The sequence below is a fragment of the Hetaerina americana genome, unplaced genomic scaffold, assembly GCF_022747635.1.
Source record: "Hetaerina americana unplaced genomic scaffold, ioHetAmer1.1.p SCAF_3, whole genome shotgun sequence".
NCBI classification, from domain to species: domain Eukaryota; kingdom Metazoa; phylum Arthropoda; class Insecta; order Odonata; family Calopterygidae; genus Hetaerina; species Hetaerina americana.
Window position 1 is genome coordinate 95,350,186 of NW_027286874.1, and position 15,265 is coordinate 95,365,450.

Consider the following 15,265-nt stretch of genomic DNA (forward strand, 5'->3'; position numbering starts at 1 on the left):
AAATTGCTTCCATTAACGATCAGAGCGTTCCATCGACCAAACCCTGTTTGAAATGCAGATGAAGACCGAAATACGCTCCACATTTCACCCACGGGACGACTCTCCTTCATCCCGGGCTTCGGTTTAATTGCTCTGCGCAATCGAGCGCCTGTAGGTAGCCATGTCATACAAACCCAACCCAAGCGTTTGGAAGGTATCCTAGGCGAAACAGATAGTCTCTCTCGTCACTAGGAAAGGGCCGATTTTCGGGAGACAAAGAGCACACAAAAGGTACAGGCGATGTCATTTCGACACACGACGTGGAGCTCTACTCCCATCACTTCAAAATTCGCTCGTCCGCATTGGTGCTCGATGCCTTCATTAATCTAAGCGAGGACCGTTTCAAATTACTCCCAGACATAAAGACAAATTCGAGATTCTGAAAATGAAAATTTTAGGTGATAGAGATCACAATTAAATGTCAAATCCTAAAGCGTGAAATTATGGGCGCAACTTGCAGGAAATAAATCTAAATTAGGTATGATGCCATATCCAATTAGGCAAATGCGTGACCGAAACATGTGAAAAATATTTGGCAAGTCGGACTGCTTGTCAATTCGAAAGTGAGCGTACCACTCTCATACTGTAATCACGCTTTACCTTAATTTATGAGGTCGAATTCAAAGCAAATCCTGCTTCTAGTCTTCACACAAGCCAGCCTTCTGAGCCGACCTGCAGCATCAAATCATTCCCACCTATTCATTTCCACGACAGCTCTATTCGGATATCAAGACCGACTCTTGTCTCTAGAAGATGCTTTGACTCCGGAAGCAACTACTGCCATAAGTTTCCATAAGTTTGAAGGTATTAACCGGGTGAGCCTAGAATTGGGGAAAGCTGACATCGTTCGTTATGTTTGTATTCGAGACTGCCTTCCAGCCAATGAATGCCAACGTCACGAACGCTTCCATCTCATCCAAATTATGGCCACACCGGTCACTGACTAATTACTTTTGGAAATGATTCCACAGCTTATCATTCTTCGCCCTATTTTGTGATTCTGCCCGAGACCGAAGAGAGTCGACCGATTTTTGAGGGAGTAGACAAGGCGCAGTCTACTTTGCGCTTTGACTCCGCCGCGATTACGCAAAAACAATTATAACAAAAACAAATCTCGTTTATATTTACCTTACTCTCCACGACTAAATTAATGTTCCCAAAACACCAAAAATATAGGTTAGTGGCCTAACATCCCCAATCCTTCGGTGAGGAACTGATTTATCTCGTACACGACCATTTAAAAATGCAACACGAAGCCCAATCTACATTTTGTCAAATTACGACGAGCAGGAAGTAGACATTGGGCCCTCCATGAACTGACGCAGCTTAGACAAGATTCTTCGCTCTCTTCTGAAAGGAGAATGGTCATCGCAATGACTGTACGCATTCGTGCATACGCAGACGAGGTCACGGTGCCCCGGGAGGCTGATTGGCTATTCATCTGCTGACTGCTCGTGCATCACAAAGCAAATGGAAGAAAACGGCTGGCATTTTGGGTTTCAACGCGTGTGGATAGAACTTTTGAGGAGCAAAGGATATTTGCTTTATTTTAAAATTTCTAACACACGTATATTCGTTTCCAGGGATCAACCAAAATTTACCACCATTAACATTACCAACCTACAATGCTGAGACCCGTTGTACACGGAATAAATGTTCAATTTTGTCAAGCACTGTGGAGCATTACTCGTGATCTCCCCATCTCGTTGTGCCTGTAACGGAAGTTTTCTAAAACGTCTGGTAACTTATAAATACAATGCATACAAATTACACCATTCATCACGATGATGCTCATTCTATCGTTCTTACCAATGAATTTCCTCCCAATTACATTAGCCCACGGCGACACGTTGACCAACCATTTTTGCGCAACATTCGTCCATCGACCTTGCAATCCTCGTCGCTGGACTAATCCTATTCAGTTTCCACTCGAGGAACTGGTATTGTTACCCCCCACGGTTACGCAAATGCGTAGTCACAAACACTGCCTCAGTGACCCGGCGGCCGCACCGGAAATCAAATATTCACGCCAATCGAAACGATGTTACCGCCGATTAAAATTGAGAACTCTGAATGAAATAAAAGAAAATTCGACAGTAAGGAATCCATCAAGAATGAATCATCGTTGAAAATAATAAATGCATGCATTACACTGCCGGGGGAGACTCATTCTTTACTCGTACATGATTGGTCACGAAAACTTCCATTTCAAGATTTCCCAATTGTAGCTCATCATCCTAAATAGAGAGTTCGTAAAAATATATTATTTCAATGCAATAATTTCAGAGCGTAAAAATCATTCGCCTTGACCGGAAAGGGCACAGGCGAAAGATTTTTACGCTCTGAAATTGTTGCATCGTAATGCACATTTAGCGGAGGACTCCGTTAAAAGTTACTCTTGCGGCATCTCCCACGGTTTCTTGGAATCTAGTATTAGTATTGCATCAACTACATTTGACGGCAAATACGAAACAGCAACTTATTTCTCAATGAAAATTATCACGAACGAAGAGACACATGGATGAATTAGGTACAAAAACCGTTTTATTCTTGCTGCACCTTTTCTTTTCAACATGGTGCCCTGCAAGCCCCCGCTTGGGTGCGGGGTATGGTGTGATCCAAACCAAGCATACAACATCCAAAAATTCTGAACTTTTATCTAAAATAGTTAATGTAAAATAATTCAAATTTCGTAGATAATGGCAACCTCGGGGAAATGCACTGCGGTACTACATTAAGATATACTTCTCTAAGCAAAAGAGAGGACCTGTTAGTAAAAACATGTACAACAACTAAGGCTAGACGAGATAATAATTAGCACAAAACCTAACGGAGTGAATTAGTCTCAAACAAGGTTAGGGTCAACAATAAGGTCTCAATTGATTGTAATTAACAAGGTAAGGTTTTTGCATGAGAGTGTGCGCCACAGTGGGTATAGTTTTGCATGTATGTGTTGTTTTTGCATGTGGGTTTGTTCCCTTTTACGGGTAGTGACCTAACAACATCCGCCACACGCCCTTGTAGGTGTAGAAGGTATGGCAGGCACGGTAGGGCACGCAACAAACTATCAGTTTCCGTACATCACCCTCCCCTGTACGTTAGGAATGTTAAACAAGGCAAACAATTGCAATTCACCAAGCTTACTGTCCTTTCATACAAACGAACCTATTTTCATTCGAAAAAAATGAGCATGTCGTTTTCTGCAGCAACCTGCAGGAGAGAAAGAAAGAGATAAGAGTGGATCTTACTTGCTCATAAATAAAAATAAGTCGCGTTTGGACGAGGGACAACAACACGTGGGAGAACGGGTATCGTGCGGCAGAACGTGATTCACATGTCCTCGAGAGGGCGCGGTCGGCTCCGTCTCCCCCGCAGCGTCGTTACTGCCGACGGCAGATCATGCTCTGGAAAACATTGTGCCCCCGCGAGGAGGGGGCGAGGGGAACCCGAGCGACGGAATTTTGGATGCGCGAAAACAAGCGTCCATGCAGCCAAAACCAACCGCCCTCCTTCATTTCATTACAGCTAAGCATCCCGGCCGACGGATGGAAGAGCGCAAGCAAGAGGCCACCTCGGCGTCCCGCTCACCTGGAGGTCGCGGGTTCGGCTTGCTCACGAGCGAGTTTCACCACATGGGCGTTCGTTCTCTTTGCCTATTAACCGCTAAATTTATTTAAAATTTCGCGACTCAGTGGACTTGTTAACATCGGCATTAATGGAAAGGAAAACGCGGTGGAATTCAAAGGAAGGCAAATTTCCTAACCACTCCTTCCAACGTCACTTAGTAAAGTTTTCATCCCGGAGACAGGTGAGCTCGGCGTCCGCGATTAGTCACCATTTTCGGCGTAGCGATATCTCCGGTTTCAGCTGCTCGTGGCTTTCGAGACGGAGAGCATCGGGGAGGTTTTCGAGCGGCCTCGAAACGATGGCGGAGGGTCGTAAACCGGTCCTCCTACTCTTGTCCGAGTCCCCTCCCACCCTGCATCCCTCCCCCTTCCTGACATCACCAACGCGAGCGGCGGCAATGGAGCACCAGACTGTTTCGAAATGCCATTTGGATACATAGGAACGGATTTGCCACGGGGCTCGCGTGCGGGCGCAAACAGCTGCTGTCGGTCGTATGTCCCTGCATCCCCAGGCGCCGTTTCTCCCCAATTCCACTTCCAACCAATAATCGAGATGGTGCCCACATTTGAGTGTCTGATATCAAAATTTCAACGAGGGGAAAGGAAAAATTAATTACATAATAAACGATTTCAATGCCTTCCTTTCCATAACGCAAATGAGGAAAAGCAGAAAGTTACAGCATGAGAACACGGAATTATTATTATTAATGACTGACGCCCTTAGGAGTGTCAGAAAGTGTACTAATGCTTGCGTTTCATGGTAAGACATTTTTTCTTCTGTTTGTATGCCAGAAGCTTGGTTTCATTAGTCGGTTTGTAGGAAAATGTAATTCAAAAGTAAGAGTGGTGTAAGGGCACATATGAATACGTGGCAAATATATGGGATCCACCGAGAAAACACTAATTAAGGAATTGGGAAAGGTTTAGAGAAAATTCGCCGGATTTTTTTTTAAAGTTGCTACGAGAAAAGTGTAAGCAAGCGTTATGGATATGTTAGAAGGATTAGGTTGGGAGCCTCTTGATTCACGAAGGGAACGAGTACGAAGACTTTTAGAAAGGCATGAGACACCGGAGTTTTCTTGCAATTGGGTGGGATTATCACGGCCCCAAATTATATTAGTACATTCGACAACCGGGATAAAATAAGGGAGATAGAAATCGTCACCCATATATTGATGTGGACGCTCTTCCCTCCCACAATACGCAATCATAACAGGATCGTACTAAAAACGTCTGGAAAAAACAACTTACGTCAAATATTTAATGATTTAGTCAAACACAACCAATTACGGCAATGTACACAAGAATGGATGAGTGAATGAGCACGAGTGTGTTCGTATATTGGGTAATAATTATTCAAATGAATGCATGGACTAATATTTCTACATGCATGGCTGGTTGCCCTAACGCCACACGCTCTTGGGGCGGCTTGCGGGGCATTGTGTAGATGTGGATCCTGATACCTCCCGATTCTCCCTATAATTTTCCTTTAACTGTTGAATATATTACGTAATACAGGTTTATAAGATCAGCAATAAGGAACATTAAACATTGTGGCAGGATGCAATTCGTGGATATACATAGTAAATGAAAATGGACATATTTTCCACAAATAATTTATATTTTTCCACAATTCTTTTTTGCCAGGAACGTACATTATACCGGGATATGACGTTTTGAAAGTCGAAAGTCGACGTTATATGTCGGCATAAAAAGAATTTGAGAGATAGTTAAGGCCGATGCTTTGTGGAATTCCATTGTAATGCACGAGGAAGAATGAAGTAAACTTTGCGCTTCCACAGGATAGAAATTTCTCTTATAAATCCCATCCTGTGGAAACGCAAAGTTGTTGACGATTCCTTGTGCAATTAAAACAATAACGGAAAAAATACAATATCTATTTTCACATCAATTAGTATTTTGCTCTAACTGATGGACTGTGGCGCCAAATTTTATAAGCTAATAAAGTATTACAATATTATTAATCACATATATTAGTAATGTTGGGTTCTGGGGCACAAAATTATGATTTACTAGATACGTCACGAACGACTCTGTCATTAGTGCCTCTATTTACACAATACACGGTAATCGAAAACTTAGGGAGGCATTCCGAAAATAAACATCCATTCAGTAATTTCTGTGATACACGCACAAATCTTCTGGACAAACCTTTTTATATATGTGTGGATAATATGACATTGTTTAGATTAATCAAATGCCCCTCCTGCTTGAACCAATGTCAAGCATGCATCTCAAAACCATAACATTAAGCATTATTGGCACCTCTCACCTAAATAAATTCCAAAATTATTCACTTTTCGTTCTGACTAGATTTTCAATTGGGGCATAAATACATTACCAAGACTTTGGCTAAGTAAAATAATAAACCTGTTTAAGTATAAACATTTAAGTCTCAATCGTAATGCATAATATTAAGTTAATATTTTCATGACATGCCCAGGATAGCGAAAACATTCTTCCCTCCTACTTCTTCAGCTGTAGATTGAAATAAGTAACCAAATATTTTGTTGACAAAGCCTGAAACCTTTACTTCACATTTATGACAATAGAATCACCGTGGCTTTGTTTACCGAATAATTATTTGATCTATAAGCGACTAAGTATTGGGAGACATACAACATTAAACTGCTTCACGGCCACAAAAGTAAAACACGCGGGAAAAAATGTTACACTTTGCACAGAATCGCTACCAGATTGTCCGAGGCACGCTAACAATATTCTCACGCACCGAGAACCACAGGCGCAAGAGTGCAGATATTTATTTATCATGGGAAATTTATAAGTACATAGACTTTTAATTCTCTTTTCACGCCCTTGTCCAAAACAGCAAAAGGATATCTGACATCCTCAGTTAGGTGCAAAGTCGACAGAGAGCAAATACTGAATGGCATGACAAAGGATGCACAATGGCGACGTTTGCATATGCCCCCGTTGCGGTTATGGCAATCCATACACATTTTTTTATTGATCATGTGCAATTATAAGCCGTGCAATCTCGACTCTAATCTCTTTGATTCAATGCGACTTCCCTCGAGGGCGAGCGAAAACGGCGGGTATAAGGAAAGAGGTAATACTAACCGTCGGGATAAGGCTCCTCTCTTTGGATGTGGTCCATGAACAGGTTGGTTACCAGGTAGAGGTGGCCCATTCCCCGTGGATCGAATTTGGAGGAGGCGCGGTAGGCGCGCGAGATGTTCGCAGAGCTGAACTCGACCGGTTCGAAAGGCATCACGTTCCTGAGGTCCTCGAACGAAGGAGAGAGGCCCTTTTTGGCCGTGGGCTGCCCGGAGGCGCTCATCTTCTGCAGGGCTTTCTTCTTCTGCTGTTGCTGAAGCTGCCATTGCCTCTGCAGATAACGGTGTTGTTCCATCAGCGACAAGCGTCGCCTTTCCTCCAGCTCCGACGACACTCCGCTACCGCCCCCGCTGCCTCCGGCAGCTCGGGCCGTTGCGCCTTGGGTCTCCATCATCAGAACGACGAGGCCCAACATCACGAGGATGGGCCAGGCTGCAAAAGCGAACTTGGCCCCTCGGGTCCGTCGCGTACGTGCACTTCGGGGACCGCGAGGGCCCGGGGCCGAGGAAGACGACCCGCCATCGTCCAATACGCCGCCCTCCCCCCTGCTTTCCTCGCCCCCGCACATCGTCCTCTTCCTGAGAAGGTGATGCATCTCTCTTACCCGACTCGCTCGTCGCGATCCCGAAGTGTTTTTCTCCTCCCTACACACACGCCTGCGTATTATTGACGTGGTCCCCCTTTAACCTCCCCCTCTGGATGCTCTACCCCAAAACGTATCGCACACCAAACACTCTCTCTCACACACACACACACGTAAATCCCTCTCTCGCAGGGGCTCCAAGGTGGCGCGGCCCCTACACATTCACACTCTTCCACTGGGGTAGTAACGGAAGGGTTGATGGAAGTCCATCGACGATGATTGTCTCCCCGAGCCCAAAAAGGAAGAGGTGGAAGAAGCGCCTTAAGAAAGATGACGGTTTGAGAGAATATGCGGCGGACGACGCCACCTATCCTCCGCCTGCCCCGCACGACTGTCGATTGGGTGGAATGCCTCGTCGTAATGGTCGGCTGGAGAACGACGCGGGGAGGGGAGCACCGAGCGACGACAGCGCTTCGGCAAACGCTCGGTGAAATTTGAAACTATTTTATCTCGCTGTTCTCTCGGGCGTAGCTTACTCGAAGCGGGGAGAATGTATGCTGTGGGAATAGAGCGGGGTAAAAGCAAGTAAACATCTCTAATCTTAAAAAAAACCCGAAGCCCCTTGAATAGCTTTCAAAGAAATAAAATTGACTCTAAAACAACTGATTAGCGCAGTTAATTGAGATCACGAAACTTAGCATGCTAGAGACAGAAATTGTAAATCAACCGACGCATTTTTTTTGGCAAACGATGTAAAATAACGAAAACAGGAGCCAAATTATTACGGTTGTCAATCGTTTTCACATAGTACAAATGAATCATCCAAACATTACCCATCAGCAATTGAGAAATTGATTAAACTAATGCTCTCTTTACGAAATTTTTTCTGAGTGATTAGCATATTTGTTTACCGAAAACCTCTCGTTCAACTGGATATGGTAATGGGAAATGAGGGTGATAGGCCAATAAGGATTACTTGCAATCGCGCTTGCGTGGGAATGTGATGTTTTTTCAGTACAGTCAATATTTGCCAACGCGGCTTTAAAATTTAATTGCGCTTACTCTCTGCATCTGTGAAAAGTTTCTCGATTGATTCAACTCATTACGTTTAAATAGCCGAAACTATAAAATCATTTGTGATAATCACGACGGACCATTTAACGAATATTTAGCCACGGTTTATTAACTAATTTAGCTTTTGTTCACCGAAAGAATTACAGGAAAATAAAAAAACAAATAAAAACTAAGGAAAATGTACATATCGAATGTGAAGGCGAATAGTCATTTTATTTGGCATAGTTGATCATGAGATTACTTAATAGTAATTATCGGGTACTCCACAAAGTAAATTTCAGTCCGCAGATCCGTTATTTTCGACGCAAATGCGGAGATGAAAATTTTAAACTGCATTCGAGCATACGGTGTCAATTCGAATAGAGGATTCTTTTATTAGACGTTGCCGCTTAAAACTATACGACCGCAGTTTTTCACTCTTATCACACATTTCTTATCCATCCGTAGAATTAATGCATTAGAAATGTTCTAAGCAGGGCCGGGTGCATGCCATCCATGGTGGATTTGAGCAACACGCGTTTGACTAGAGGGCGATAGACTGAAATCCGTGTGATCTCTGAACGACCTCAACCAGCCAATCGGCAGTAAAGGGAATGGACCCGGCCAATTTACTCTGAATAAGTGATTTCAGGCGTAGCGGGACTTGTTACGATTCCGGCCCATTCAAAGAGCTATCAACCCCAACCCCACCCAATCAAACAAACTATCGGGTTTGATGATCATGGTTTTATTTATATCAGTTGTAATTTTTTATAACGGATATGGGACATTTGTAAGATTGGTCTTTTAGATTGGGGATTGGACCTTAGAGGGTCCAAAATATTTACGTTCGGAGGGATATTTTGACTGGATCGACGAGCGAGTTTAAAATAAAAATGCCTTAATTCATACTCTGATCTCATCTTTCAATTCTTAATCAGTGGGGAAATGGTTCACAAAAACGAGTTCAAGGCCAAAAGTGGTTCACAAGGGATGTTTTATTGACTAGTCGCAGAAGACAAACCATTATGGTGCTTAAAAGAAATGTGAAATTATTATTGATGCCATGAGTGTTTGAAACTACTTATCTAAAAGCACTTTTGTGATGAGCAAATATATTTAAAAAATACTAAGGCTGGAAGAAGAAAATATACCAATTACAATTCTATAAGAGTCAATTGTTGAATTCAAGCATAATTTCAACATGCGGGTACCCATAGGGAGGGGCGATGCATTCCCCTTCCGCTTGGACAGTAATGGCACTAAATACAATAAAGTGTGTATAGCTTATTTTATGAATAAATGTTAAAATAGGTTATTTAATTTTTAAGGCCTGTGTCCACTTTAACATGAATATTTACAGTGACCATAGTATCTCAAAATTCTACTTTAAAAGGCGAGATGCCAAAATGCGAGACTCGTAGAGTACGCGCATATAGTGTATTAGATCCTCCTCCAACTGGGAATGCTCCTAGATAAATCCTTAATTTGAATCTATGGAGTGGTTTGAGGAATAGTTAAACCATTTCACGTAGTTTATACCCCATATTTTTCTCTAATTTTAAGATTTCCGCGATGCAATCGCATAAGAGAAACATTTTCTCGACTTTTTAATACATTTTGGCAATGGAATGAAAGAAAAGTGATACGTTTTGTTACAAGCAAAGAATTTTGGGAACCGCAATCTTAATAAAGCGGGTGAAAGAACAAATTCCCCCATCAATTACTAAACAAAATTCATTATACATTTTTCCAAAACGAGCGAGTACTTTTTAAGGAAAAAGATTTTATATAAGAAATTACAATTGCACGTAGGAAATGAATTGAGGTTATTTGTGTTTCATGAGCCAGTAAAACGAAGTACTGATTTCTATTCAGATTTACAGAGGCATTCCGCATTAACTGTACTGCGCAAATCACTCGAGGTTTCCTCAGGTAACAATGAAAATTCAACAAAGGCACTTGAAAAACAGAGGGAAAGAAATTTAGACGCTGCCATTTCGCCGAGATTGGTCAGAAAACTTCCCTCCAGTGAAAGCAGAAGCAAAAAAATCACCCCCGCTTCTCTTTGTGAACATGGAAACGTGAATCTCGTCGGATTTCATTGCTGGTGAGCAATTGACCATGATATCCGCGGTTAGTATTCTAGGGGAAATTGATTCCGGGAAACCCAGCATTATTTATTTAGTCAAGTCCATTTATCAACGAAGACTTCCGGCTTGAAAAAATAGAATGTGCCATGGACATAGGTATTAAAGTACCGACAGATGCACATATATTTCAAAGACAGAAAAACAACCTGCGCTTACAGGCAAAAAATGCCAGAAAGACAAAGGCAAAAATGGAACATATCTTGTAATCCATTGTCACCGGTAGTCTTCATAAATATCAAATAATGTTTTTTTAGTAGCAATATTGGTGAAGGTGATTAATCAATTGTGCTTGATGCAATTCTTATTGACACATTCTCACTTCACATTAGTTCTTGTCTCCAATCATTTGGATAGGAAATTATGACACATGGCCAGTTGTATCAGGCGTCTCGATTATGGTGGCCTCGGAATTCAATCGTAACTCAGCCTACACTAATAAAAGAAAATATTTTGATTCTAAACAAGCGTATCACAGTCCAAGAAAAATATACCTTGCGAGGAAACGTTGTGAGGAAGACTAAATTCATAACATGGTTTAAAGAAGCGTCTCTTAGTATGGGATACGGGTTATGCGCGATAAATGCATCTGCCAGTATGGCTCACGTGTTCGGAATGCATCATCATAGCCTACCAGATCAACTTCATTCTTTATACGAATAGATATTATCCTTCATAAGTTCTCGTTCTAATTCAGAAACTGTGGAATTCACGGATCACTCAGGAAGTGTTTTGAGGCAAGCTTATCGGATTCCTAATAAAATTAATTTGTCTCCAAACAAAGTGGTATGGAAAGGCTGCGAAGAACGGTATTTTAAAATCTTGAGCTAACAACAAAATCACATTATATTTCACTTAATTTTGTATTTCAGCCCCTTGAAAAAATAAGGAACATGGCTCATATTCGAATGATATTCCATCAAAGATTATATTATAAAAATAAGAACTGAAAAAGAAAATAATTTTAAATGTTATAATATGCGCGAAATGTTGTCCATAAGCAAATAAACGTTGCCATATTTAAAATCTAAAATTTATCACAGTGATAAAACCTTCAATTATAAGCTGTTTCATGCTGTCTCTTTGATAAAATTCAAAACTTAACAAGAAGTTGAAAAGGTACAAAGTGGTTCACATATATATACTATTGAAAAAATATTCAAGTTTTAATAATGTTAGCAAATATTATATAATCGCCTTAGTCACAAGGGAAAGAAACCTTTCTTGTCCGCCGCCACTTCAACTACAATGAAATTCTAGGATACTAGTCATAAAGCCTCATGGTTACTTAAAAATTGAATTCAATTATTAAGGTTTGTTATTAATTCTATAGAATTTGGTTAAACATGAATCAGGGTAAGAATTTCCTTGACTATAAAATTCTCGACGGTAAATAGAAGCAGTACTGAAATTGAGGTTCTGTCAACGATTCACAAAAATATGGCGCTCAGAAAGGAATCTCTATCGCTTACGAGACGACCAAGTTCCAATATAAGCGTAACGAGTATCCATAAAGAAGTCAAGCTGAATTCCTTGTACCCATTAAAGAACAGTGAAGGGAGCTATTTCCAGCTCGTCTCTTCCAAACAGGCTCCAAATCCTAGATTCCTCTCTCACACAAAAAGTAAACAAACGGTAAATGATTCGAGCAGCGTCTTCCCACAAGACCCGAAGCGATTCGGACGGCATGACTTAGATGTTTACGTCCTCTGGCTAATGACAATTGTATTACTTGGATACTCTCGATACAAATACTTGTGCAAATGATGGAGAATGAAAGAAGTGAAATTAGGAAATTTTTAGTGATATTTTTACCAGAAGACCAAGGGCAGAAGTTATAAAGGGTACTTATTTTCGACAATGTTTTCTCTAGGCGGCACATTGAGGCATTTGCTCTGACGATTTCCTTATCGAAGAAGATTTTTTTATTCAATGCCGCAAACAAGCTAGTCTTGCTGCCGTTCTGGGCCACAAAAATACACTATGGGAATCAAATATTGACAATTTGCACGAAATAATTAGGATACGAAAACATCAGACAAAACTACGAGTACTCGTACATACACATCGCTTACAATATCTGCGGCAATGAAAGATTCGTGGGAGAAAAGAGCCATTTTATTTAGATTCTATGGCTTAAAATAAATAGCTGCACTAGCCACCAGACCTACACAAGCGAAGGTTTTAAACGAATTTTACCCATTATGAGTGAAAAATTAATAAATATGTACAGAAAAATAGACAGTATGGACAGAAAAATTAGAAAGATTGCACTTCCAAATCGAAGAAAGTAATACCATTGCTTTCTTCGATTTCTGGCAATTCGAAAACAGGGCATTGAGAGCGACTATTACAGCCCTCTTATTATATTAGAAATCCATACTTACAATGGATGAAAAGATATTGGACTGCGTTTTAATGTATTGTGCATCGAAAAATCACTCCTACACAGCATTATAAATTTGATAATTCCTCTTTGCAAGGTCCAGTAGTAGTATGAAATGGTGGCAGAGAAAGGCGCGACATTTACGACGTTTCTTAAAGCCAGAAGCAAGAATACGCTCAAACGGTGCCTTCAAAAGACTTTTAATCCAACACTACTACAGATAATTGATAATAATTATCACGTTCTTCAACACTACGATAGTTTTAAGAAAATTTGACTGAAAACTGAAAGCTATGAATAGTGGACTCCAGGCGTGTTTTGAATAAATACTTCTATTATGCTCTCTCTTAATATTTATCATTATATCACCACATTTTCGTTGATTTTTCCATAAAATATGATCGTAAAATTACAGTCGAATGGAATCAAGAGTACCAAAAAAATGTTTGATTAAGTATTAAGTGCACGATGCCCTCATGTTTTTTTACTTCACATTAGTGATTTGATTATCAAATATACGACTCTTCTCCAAATTGGTGGGTGTAACTTTGTATATGTCATCCAAAAAACCAAAATAATCAACCCGAAGGTATTAGTGTGATTGGTGAGCTCTGCCATTAGGTGTCATTCACACATCGGGGGGAGTTCTTTTCCCGTCGTGCCGTCTCTGGTTTCTCAGGAAGATCTGATACTCGGCTAATCACTCATTTGGGGTAAAGCTGATGGTACCCAGAGGGCTTGCCCGGAATCAAACCTGCAACTTCGTTCATTAGCCGGTTGCACACTAAACTACCACATCCCCGAATGTCATCCGTCAGAGGCAAATTACCCTTCTCTACAACCCTAATGACTTAAATTTTGATTCCACTGAAATTCACGATACATGCATACCTCCGTTGTAGAACATGACGAGTAAGGCTTGTTAATTCCTGAGCGTACTCTTTTTTTTACATGGAAATCAAGCTTAAAGATGAAGCATACGCAGGACTTGATTTCCAAGGTGCTACTACCTAGTGGCATGCCTCTGATGATAATAGTAATGATAAAACGTCTTTTTAAAAGTATTTGGAGTGTATGGGAAAAAATGTTAATTGAATAATTGGAAAAGGTTGAGTGAAAATCCACTAGATTTGTTGAAAGCTGTTACGAGAAGAGTATGCGTGACGGGTATTGACATCGTGATAATCATTATAGCCCCAAATCATGTGGTTTAATTTGACCCTCGGATTAAAATAAGGGAAAAGAAATGCTGTCACCGACAAATTAAATTACTCGTTATTCCCTTGCACGATATGTAATAATAACAAAATCATTTTCGTGGAACACTACCATAACAGAAAAAATGTAATGCTTTGGGTCATATATATCAATTATTGAGTGATTAACATAGGCATGGATGTGTGAATGTGTACCTCTATTTATGAGCAAATATGTATTTACATTTATTAATTAACTCCTATTCATGCATGTGTGGCTGTTTCCGGCACACCTCCGCCGCATGCTCTAGCGGCGACTTACGAGGTATTGTGAACATGTATTAGATAGTTCCATAAAAATTATCACACAAGGTCGTGGTTCTGTTTGGAACTGCTTTTCTTCTGAGTCATGTTTATCACTACAGTAAATATCCGAACTTCATTACGATAAACCGTTCTCAGCTCAGAAAATTCTTATCATAATACTAAGTGAAGTAAGTGTGCCAGCTAGCTTCAATAATTCTACTTTGTTGTTTAATCCATCTTTCCTATTTTTTGAAAGCCTCATTACTTTTCCCCTTATGATTAATTCTCGTCTTATTCCTTTCAAAGCATTTCTGTGATGCACTCGGCATTGTCTCTAATCCCTTGACTGAACGGCTGGCTAAAACTTCACCGCCACTAAATTAATCAGCCCCCGCTTACTGCTATTCTTTCTACCAGCCTTTCCTATCACACGATTAAAGATTCATGAGCCTAAGCTAGCCTCATCGCCGTCGCATTCCCTTTTTATGTCCAACTTTCTGGCTGAAGAGCTTCACCGTAAAAGTCTTCTAATTAGTCTCCCAACCGTACGATCAATAAATAGTCGGATTTTATCCTTCAACCGTCTTCAAAGGTACTTAGTAGGATATTTTAAATTTTGAAAATTTCAAGAGCGCATTTTTTACGATATGAACGATGTTAATAATTCAATAGTGCATTTATTTATATACGGTAACGTAAACTTTAGTACCGTTATATCCATTCTCTATAATGTTAGAGCTCACTCGAAAATTTCCTTCTAACATTAACCTGTGTCACATTTCTACGCCACCGTTAGAATATATTTTTTATTTTGAAAACTTCCTAAT

At 40.6% G+C, this 15,265-nt stretch overlaps 1 protein-coding gene across 9 annotated transcripts in view; it reads right to left on the reverse strand.

Moving 5' to 3' along the window:
• Positions 1-7,745, reverse strand: part of LOC139691077 (prominin-like protein) — a 119,747-nt gene extending 112,002 nt beyond the window's left edge. For all 9 annotated transcript variants that reach the window (XR_011701562.1, XM_071588814.1, XM_071588816.1 and 6 more), the window contains exon 1: positions 6,768-7,745. Coding sequence is in view for 8 of the 9 variants with exons in the window: in XM_071588814.1 (XP_071444915.1) it covers positions 6,768-7,359 (592 nt within the window). In the remaining variant the exon portion in view is untranslated. The remainder of the gene's footprint in view (positions 1-6,767) is intronic.
• Positions 7,746-15,265: the final 7,520 nt, after the last annotated feature.